Source organism: Caloenas nicobarica, chromosome 27, assembly GCF_036013445.1.
Source record: "Caloenas nicobarica isolate bCalNic1 chromosome 27, bCalNic1.hap1, whole genome shotgun sequence".
Lineage (NCBI taxonomy): Eukaryota > Metazoa > Chordata > Aves > Columbiformes > Columbidae > Caloenas > Caloenas nicobarica.
This window is the reverse complement of record NC_088271.1, coordinates 3,393,359-3,402,795: the sequence shown is the minus strand read 5'-3', so window position 1 is coordinate 3,402,795 and position 9,437 is coordinate 3,393,359. Positions and strand designations below refer to the sequence as shown.

At 45.0% G+C, this 9,437-nt stretch overlaps 1 protein-coding gene across 1 annotated transcript; it reads right to left on the bottom strand.

Annotated features, from left to right (window-relative positions):
- Positions 1-842: 842 nt before the first annotated feature.
- SLC35E1 (solute carrier family 35 member E1) lies at positions 843-8,240 on the bottom strand. The gene is made up of 6 exons (XM_065652809.1): positions 7,841-8,240; positions 7,115-7,185; positions 6,599-6,736; positions 5,776-5,901; positions 5,040-5,285; positions 843-4,615 (listed from the first exon to the last, which is right to left on the bottom strand). Exons 1-6 carry the CDS (start codon positions 8,238-8,240, stop codon positions 4,382-4,384), a joined length of 1,215 nt encoding a protein of 404 aa, XP_065508881.1. The 3' UTR covers positions 843-4,381.
- Between the last annotated feature and the right edge of the window lie 1,197 nt (positions 8,241-9,437).

The window sequence follows — 9,437 nt, the reverse complement described above, 5'->3', positions numbered from 1 at the left end:
ATGAATGGAGCGTTAAAACGTGCCATTTAACATCTGCTTCACCTTGGGGTGACAATCCATCGCGGCGGCCCTTGAGCTACATAGAGCAAGGAGTAAAATGGGAAGGAACACAGACGTACGGGATGCTCAGTAGAGAGCGAACTGAAGCTAAAATACAACTGTTAAGGAATGAAAGTGCAGATGCTAAGCAGGGATATCATTTCAACACTGTCGCTTTCTTTAAGTCACTTCATCATGCAGTTAAAACTAAATATCAGAATCATAGAATGCCCTGAGTTGGAAGGGACCCACAAGGATCTTTGAGTCCAACTTAGGAATGTTCAATTTGCTTCTGGTTCTTACCTTAACTTTCCTTTTGCACCCGATACTCCGTTATTTTTCCAAGTGGGATTAAAATGACATCATACTTACCTACCTGCTGGATTTAGGAAAACCTTCCTTCAAAAGCAAAGTCCTGATGCGATCAGCTTCACACAAGAGGTACTAGGCATGGCAGAAATGGCTTGACTGCCTCTACTTACACAGTTCAAAAAAACCCACCACACCTGAAGACCATTTATATGAGAACTAGACATCAAAACTGAAAGTGGAGCCCAAATAATTTTGATGTCCTTTATTTTAGGAAAACTGATTCTACAGGTGGAAGTGATCACCTGAGAACCATAAAAGGCCAAAAGCAAACCTGAGTATCGTATCGCTTGTCTGGAGCTGTAATCTCTATTTAAGTTTCAGGCATTAAATTACATTTCAATGGATTTCCAGTCACACAGATAACACTCGCAGACATCCTCACAAAAAGGCAGAAATTTTTATTCTCAACAAGACACACCATGAAGACCCCATTGTGTTATCTACAGAATATAAAACCTCAGAAAGATGGATGCTTCCATGTATCCAAATAACAAATGAAAAACAAAATAATCAAATACAGGCTCTGACCATGATTCTACATCACTCTGCAGTCCTGGAAATTAATAGATCGCACAACACCAGATAAAGTTAAAATCTTAGTTTATACGTAAAAATAAGAAACTTTTCAGAATTCCTGCTGCCACCTTCGATCCCAACGTGAACCTTCCTGCTTTGCACAGTGGAGCCCATTTATTTTTAACAGCTTACAACATGGTTCAGAAATGGATGCCTTACTAAAACAAAACTTTCCCTTTATTGATATTGCACCTTTTCCACAAATAGCTACATGGCAGAAGTTTCTTCTGCTGGAAGATGCTACATCAGAAAAATGTGGGTTTGAACACACATTAGAAAGAAAAGAGCTTCAGGAATCATCGTGAGTTGACCCCAAATTACCAACACTATTTTTACAAACCACTGTACACCTACAAAACCTAAGTATTGCCTCAATTTTATTTAGCATTCAGTTATTTAAAAAACACAAGCATTTTACCAGGTGATAAAGATGCTCTAATCACTACTGGCTGCTAAAACTGAATCTGCAAGGGAAATATTTTCAAGAGATCTTCAAAGAGCACCAAATACTCTACAGAGCTATCAACAGAAAACCCACACGTAGTGGGGAGAGATTGGTTTCTTTCACTCTGGTCTTTCTAGAACTATCCAGGACTGTTTGGGGAAGAATTTCCCAATTTTGTGATGTATTTACATGTACGTTAGAAATGCACAATGGAAATCAAAACATTTCTAAGGACAACAGCGAGCAGTGTTGTAACACCAGTTACGGAAGCCGACTCATCGTAGTTTCAGTCTACGTAACCATCCGGTAACGTATGACACCCACACGGCTACAAATTAATCTGATCTCTCACAAGCGGCCATTGCTACTAACATATGGCGCTCTCAAAGCTTCCTGCACCGAAAAAACCGCAAACCAACCCCCTTCACATGGATTTAATAACAGGATCATTATACACGATTGTCTAGATATGCCCTTTTTATTCCAGTGTTTCCATACTTTCTACAGACCTATGTACATCGTTAAATATGTCATTAATTTACAAACCATGTTAAAACAAGTGTTTCACCTTGCCAAACACAATCTCGCAGAGGTCCAAAGTTAAAAAATATATATTACAACAGAATCAGAAACTTCCTTTACCTGAATGTGGGCAATATTGCTTAAGGACTCAGATTCAGGTACTCAGCAAAACCAATTCACATAACCGTTTTAATTACATGCTCTACCACACCAAATGATCCGTGTCAACCACAGACCTGCACTAGAAGAGCCCAAACACTGTCCTGCAGTCTCCAGGGAACAGATTCACTCTCCAGGCCCCAAATGGACAATATTCTCATTTTGGGTCAGTCCTTTTTGCTCTGCAAATCCGGTAGTTTTATTGCAGAGACACAGTGAGGCCACAAGCCCAGACTGGAATTTGGGACACGGGATTTTCAACAGAAAGCCCTGACCTGCTACCGTACTCTTGACGGAAAAAGCCGAGTGTTAAAGCACAGAAATATTGGGAAGCGAGCCTTAGAAACACACATTTTGCACTTTCCCATATTAAAAAAGAAATAATTATGCATAATTTAATACTGGAACAGGCAAAAGCAATTTCATCTGGAAGAATACTTTTCCTCATTTTCTTGTTAACCAGGGATAGGGAATAATTTATTTAGATTTTCTAAACCAAAAGCCCAAGTTCTAAGCTAGCATGAACAGATTCAACTCCAGTCGAGTCAAGGAAGTTCTGCTCACAAACATCAGCAGCGTATTTAACCATCTCTGAAGTTTCCAAAGGACCATTTCCTCTTTGGGACTGTCCAATCTACAGAGCTACCTCCACGGTCAGCCAAAGAAATAAGATCAGGCTGACTTTGCACTCAAAACCAAGTTCTTTATTATCCAGAAAGGAGCCAAATCATCACCTCGCAATCAGGGAAATGGTCATTTTTAAAGCAATAAATAAGTGGAGGGAGCGTTCTGTACCGCACCCTAAATTTTGTCGCTGGTATCTAATACCTCTCTAGTAAAAAAGTAACACGCTGTCAAAAATGTCACTGTACAACAGCTTTTCTGTTAAGGAAAGAAGGCCCCTAAAATCGTTTGCTGAAGTAATAACAGTAACAATCTGATTCAGTGAAACCCAAGTTCAGCTGGTTTCATTCCTTTCATGCACAAATGCGGTATCTGCCACACAGGAATCGACTTGTCTGGAAATAAATATTTATACTAACTGAATCAGTTCTTTTTAAACATAAATTATCTATTTACTGCCGATTCAAATATTTTTTTCTTCTCAACTTACTGTTCGAGCTGGGGGAGTTGCAGGAACAGAGTAGGATAGAAAATTTAACTTCTTTCAGCAGAAAGTGGAAGTCGGGCTAAATGCACGCAGCAACTCCAACACCAGTAATTGAGAAACTTAAAAAACTCCAGACAAATAAACAATCAGAGGCCAAAAAGATAGACTTAAGAAACAATTAAGAATGATGATTATTCATAATAGATGAATCATATAAGAGAGCATAATTTATACGTAAAACTGAGAGGAAAACACCTTAAACCTTTCAATTCCTAAAGCCACAGAAGAGTTTTGTAAGAATAGGTGTGATGCAAGTAAAAAAACCCCATATTATTCCAAACACTTTATTTGTGAAGGTTTTTTCTGTATTGCCAAGAAGAGCAATGTCTGAAGTTACAGGACTGCATTATTCAGAAAACAATTATGATCTTCAGCTCTGTTTGTTTGTTATCTACAGTGACTGGGACAACAGTGATTTTAGAGAACTCTGTTTCTCTAGGCCTGGAGGAGGCTTCTGGAAGAGATCAATCTTTCTACTGTCTACTCTTTCAGAAATGCTTCTGGTTTGTCATCAAAAATTGGTGGCGTAGGCACAAAGTCACAAATACCCACATGAAGTTTCGCAGTTGCTTGAAATGAATTCAGGTCCACCTGTCTGCAACTGATAGACGCAAGTCAAACCTCCTCAGATGGACAAATCCTGCTAATCAGAAGTACGCCTTGGTTTCACTTCTTTCTGAAAGTTTCATTAAAAGAAAGTATCATTAAAATGTATCAGAGAACAAATTAAAGGTGATGTTACCAGCGTGGAAACAAAATACTGGCCAGAATTCAGCTGCCAAAAGAAGAATCAGTTGACAGACTCTCAAAAGGAGTGACAGCAGATATTTTACTCTGAACTTTTGCACGTGCATTTCTCCAGAATCTCCGTACAAGAGCTACACTCCGCATTTGGTTCCAGTGCCAGATCTGGGCTGTTTCACGTTTCAAGGTCTGCTGAGCAGAAGGTGAAGGTCGGTACCGCTTTCCCTACACATGCATCTCCCCTTCTGCAAAACCTGGACAAGAAAATGGCTTTACATTCACAGATGTACTAAAAGTTTCTGATAATGTCGGGGACACTTTGATATCACAGTCTGTACCTGTTTGCCAGGATTCTATATATCAAAACGATTTAAGTTGTAGGTAGTTGGGTAGTTTTGCCGATTATATTGGAAGTGGTCTGTTAAGATATTTGTTCGACCGTACTGATAGTCTCCATGCTGTGCAAATGCTGTCAGTCCGTTCGGAGACTTTTCAGGAGTGTTTCGATGTCGGTCCAAATTCACAAGGTCTGCAGTTGTAACTGGAAGTAGCTGCTTCTTTGCTTCTTGGTTTGCATCATATTTTGTCTAGGAAAGAAAGAAAGATGTTTTTCTTAGATAGCACCTAACATATTCACATACCTGGAAAAAGAGCATACAATTTTACAATTACACTACCAGCTGTGCCTGTTAGTCTTAAAATATTAGTGGCTTCTAATAAAAATCTCATTCCTCTCACATGCCAAATCAGTTAGCTGCTCTTTTTCTCAAGAGATTTGAGCAAGTTATTTCCCATCTTCATTGTCCGAGAAAATATTAAGATCAAAATTGAAGTTTGTGAGATCCTGGGCCTGACCCAAGCACTTCGCTTGGGTGACACACAGCCCTTCTCTGCAGTGAAGTTTTATGCCACGCGTTCTACATTTTTGTTCTGCTAGCTGTGTTAACTCGTACAAAAAACTGGACTGTTTCAAGCGAGTTTCCTGAATAAATAAACTAACAGAGCCCTTACCTTGTTATATAAGAAGACCCCTAGGATAGCTGTCATCATGCCCAAGACGTTGGTGCTCGTAACCGGATTGCGAAGCATTATAAGGGACACTGTGATGACCATGATTCTTTTTGTGGCATTTGCGACAGAGTAACTTAGTGGGCTGATCAGGTTAAGAATACTGAAGGCAATGACATTCTGGGCAAAATTACAGAATCCGCTAATTATAAGCAGCATCAAGGTCCAGGGCCAATGAGACATCGTGCTCTGTCATAAAGATAAAGATTACAAAAAAAAAAAATATCTCGGGTTTCAGACAAGAAGCAAAGAAACACAAACACAACTCGAGTCACTTCTTGATAGGAAGAATATCCACAACTTAACTCTAAAGAAGCAGCCAAATACATTATACAACTACCAGCTGAAAAAACATCTCTCCATACATGTAACACACACCCTGGGTGTGTTTGTTCCTGTCTCCTGCTACTAATCCCTGAGATTTATGCTGTCAAGTCAGCTCCCTCTCCTAACCCTGATGGGAATTCTCACAAAAGACACTATGCTTGTTTTTTTAATATTGTTCGGTGAAACAATTTGCAGATATTTCACAACAGTTCCTTCCCCGCTGATGAGGAACTACACTGAAACACTTAAGTGCACTTTTTTGGTATGGCTGGTGGTGTGTGCTTGTTGTTTCTTTTTTTTTTTTCCTCTTTTCTTTCTTAATAGTGAACAGTTTCCCCAATACAACACTTACCAAGTCGTTCTCTACTAAGAAGGAAGAAAGATCTACTAAAACCCACGTGGGAATCATGAAGAACACGGCATGGCACCCAAGTATGTTCAGCAACCGAAGATGATGTATTCGGGAATCTCGTAACACCTGACAAAAAACATCATTAAACAGCCTTTCTTCAGCTATTGCCTATGTTATCAGCAGAGACTCAGCAGCCATGTAACAATTACAGCTTTAGATAACAGATAAATTAGGAAAATAAGTAAATACTGTTATAGTATGAATTTCCCATAAGGATAACCAAAGAAAAACAAATGTCCATGTGAAAACCAAGTTTCTTGAGTGCTGATTCTTAGTACTAACAAGATAGTAATATATTTTAAATGCTCTACAACATAGAAATAATTTCGCAACTAAATAGGTTCAAGACATACATTTTAACTTTGTTTCTAAGATTCTAAGAAGTGCCCAGTGTTGACACCAACTCATTCACTACAGAGAGGATTTGATACAGCAAGATACCTTAAAGGCTTTCAAATGAATGGTTAAATTTAAGCACTATTGAACTGTCACAGAAAAAAAATATCCATGCCTAGGGGTAAAGAAAAGGCTCGGGAGGAACTCTAAGTTCTGCCCAGTTTTCAGTGTAACAACTTTGACAGGTAGGAAGAGCTGCAGAGAACAAGCGTACAAACCAGCCAGCCATTAATTTGGGCTCCTTTGACTATAAGGTTAGCTAAAAGCAAAACTAAACAAAAAACCCCACAAATGTACTGGAAAAATCCATACTGTCCAGCTAAAGGATCATGCTGCTGACCAACCTTCTGAGCGACAAAACTGTTACCTTCTTTGAGAAGATGTTCTGAAGTGAAAAACACAGAGTAGCAGCAAGTGCACTGATGAGTCCCCACATGTCAAAGGAAAGTTCCGTGACGGTGGCCAACAGGACACCGGTTATGATGGGGATCAGGGACAAGTACACCTGGAACAGGAACAGAGAGGAGTAGCTTACATCTTCCAGGAATGGTCATTTCAACTGAGCTTACACACACCGCTGATTTGGGGAAGAAAGGGAAAGGAAGAATAAAAAAACAAAGCAGGGGGTCAACTTTTATAGTATTGCACTACGAGGAAATTAAGCGACTCCAGCACACACAATAATAACTCCGCTGTATGAGAGAGCATCACCTCGCTCAACATTTAGACATGTTTTCTTTACATTCACAATAAAAGCAAAAGGAGCTTGTAAAATCTGCATGATCCAATTTCAATCGCAAAGGCTGAGCTTTCCTGACCCCCAGCCAGCAGAGCACACCGTGACCACCACCAAGAGAAGAAACCTAAGCAAACCTGCCCGCACCTTCGTCGTCTGCTTTTCCTTCATAATGATCCGCGAAAGAAGAACCACCCATATCGGCATCGTCGCTTTGACTGAGAACGGAAAGAAAATGTCGGTGCGGACACAAAGCTTGGGCTGACTCCGTTAACCACCATCAGCAGAGGGTGAGCGCTGGGGATGGAGGGGGGGGTCAGGTCTGGTCCCACCAAAGCCCACACTGGGTGTCACCACGTTGGGCACTTGTACAAACACGGGCTGGTTCTTGGTGCTCTGGGACACCACACTGGGCACCCACGGGGACGCAGGACACGGAACTGGGCATCTACAGAGAGACGGGACACTGCACTGGGCACTCAACAGGACACAGGACATTGAACTGGGCATCTACAGGGACACTGCACTGGGCACCCATGGGGACACGTGCTGGGCCTCAGGTCACTACACCAGTACAAGCATGGACTGGGACGTGGATGGGGACATGGTACTGGGGACTTAGACACGGCACTGGGGACTTGGACACGGCACTGGGGACCCGTACGAGCACACACTGGGTTGCAGGTTGCCCCAGTGGGCACCAGTACAAGCAAACGCTGGACCCAGAACATCCCACCAGGCACCCGTATGAGCGCACACCGCCCTTCAGGTCACCCCACCGGGCCCCCATACGAGCCCAACCGGTGCTGGGACATCCAACCGGACACAGGGACACCCCACCGGGCACCCCCCCCGCCACGCCCTGGGCCTTACCTGTGTGGGCGTAGGAGACCGGGACCCGCCAGAGCGAGACGTGCGCGGACACGGAGGCGAAGTACTTGCCGAAGGCGAGCGGGAGGATGTAGCGGGGGTAGGCGCGGGGCGGCAGCTGGGCCGGGCCGGCGGGCGGCACCCGCCAGGCGCGCAGCAGCGGCGGCAGGAGCCCGCACAGCCCCAGGATGTGGAACAGCGACACGGTGACGGGCCGCGGGAAGCTGCCGAGCAGCAGCTTGTTCACCACGTTCCCGCCGGCGCTCAGCCCGTACCAGGCCAGGCACAGCGCCGACACCCGCGCCCCCTCCCGCAGCGCCGGCCCGCGGCCCCCCCTCCCCGCCGCTGCTGCCGCTGCCGCCGCCGCCCCCCCGCCGCCCGCCGCCGCGAGCGGGGCCGCCATGGCTCCTGCAACCCCCCCGGCCGCCGCGGAGACGTCACCGCCGCCAACGCGTCGCTTCCTGGGGCGGGGCCGGCGCGGCGGCTCCGCCACCGCCTCAGCGGCTACGGGTGCCGGGAGGAGCCGCCGCGCCGCTTCCGCACGTCACTTCCGGCGCACCCGGTCCCGCTTCCCGGGTGGGAAAGCGCCGCCGAGGGGCCCGCGGGCCCCGCAAGCCCTCCCCGCGCCGCCCAGCGCCGGCCGAGCTTCCCTGCGGCTGCAGGAGCCGCTGGGCAGGACCGGGAGCTCGGGCGGCTGTCAGCCCGGCTCCCGCCGCGGGCCGGGATCAGTTAAGGCCCGGAGCCCGGTGCCCCCTCAGCTCCAGCTCTGCACAGCGCTGCTGCCTGACGGGGCTTCAGCCTCGGCCCTGAGGGGTTAAAATAACCCCACAAGAAAGGCACAAACCGCTCTTTTCTGATCAAGCCTTAATGGCAGGGGAGCCACTGAAGCAGCCTCAGGAACAGGGCAGTGACTGAGCAAAGGTCACACGCTCAGAGACAGCGAGGCAATTGCTCCTGACCTTTAAAACCAACTCAGGAAGATGTAAGGGCTGTAGTAAGGCATGGGTGAGTACCTGTCAAGCAGGAGGGGGTTCTAGATCCTATTTCATCCATGCACTGTGGCAAAAGCTGTTTCTACATCATTAATGTACCTATAAAAACGTGCACTTCAAGTAATGGCAATTCCCAAAAGATTTGCAGATAAGCCATTTCATGTCATCCATTGACAAGAAAGATCTGGCAGTAAAGATTTTAGAAGAATAAATTTTGTAAGGCACTCAGGGGAAACCAGCAGCAGAGAAATGGAGTTCATGCAAAAATGAGAGTACACAGCAGATACGCACACGGTAAACTTCATTTGAACTTGTTTACAAAATTGACAAAAAAAATATCACCTTGTAAACTTATTCACATTTGTTGGAGCTCACAGAACTGGTTATACTTGCATGCTGAAATAAAGATTGTCAAGCCTCGTCTCACCCTGGATATCATCCAAGTGAGTTGACCCTTACAGCAGAAACAAACTCGGCATGGAACAAGATTTAAAGCTTGCACTGAGTGAACTTCTCCAGCGATTTTGCACCACCAGGGCCAGGGCTGGCTCTGATTCCTGACGCTCCCTCGAGCACAGCGAGCGTCAGCAGGTCAGTCTGCCCAGAGC

Excerpts from the sequence above, each read along its gene's own strand:
- SLC35E1 (XM_065652809.1), bottom strand. The coding sequence starts at position 8,240 with ATGGCGGCCCCGCTCGCGGCGGCGGGCGGCGGGGGGGCGGCGGCGGCA. Across the intron at positions 7,186-7,840 it reads GGTCTCCTACGCCCACACAG|TCAAAGCGACGATGCCGATA; the intron begins GTAAGGCCCAGG and ends TTCCGTTCTCAG. Across the intron at positions 6,737-7,114 it reads AGGAAAAGCAGACGACGAAG|GTGTACTTGTCCCTGATCCC; the intron begins GTGCGGGCAGGT and ends TTCCTGTTCCAG.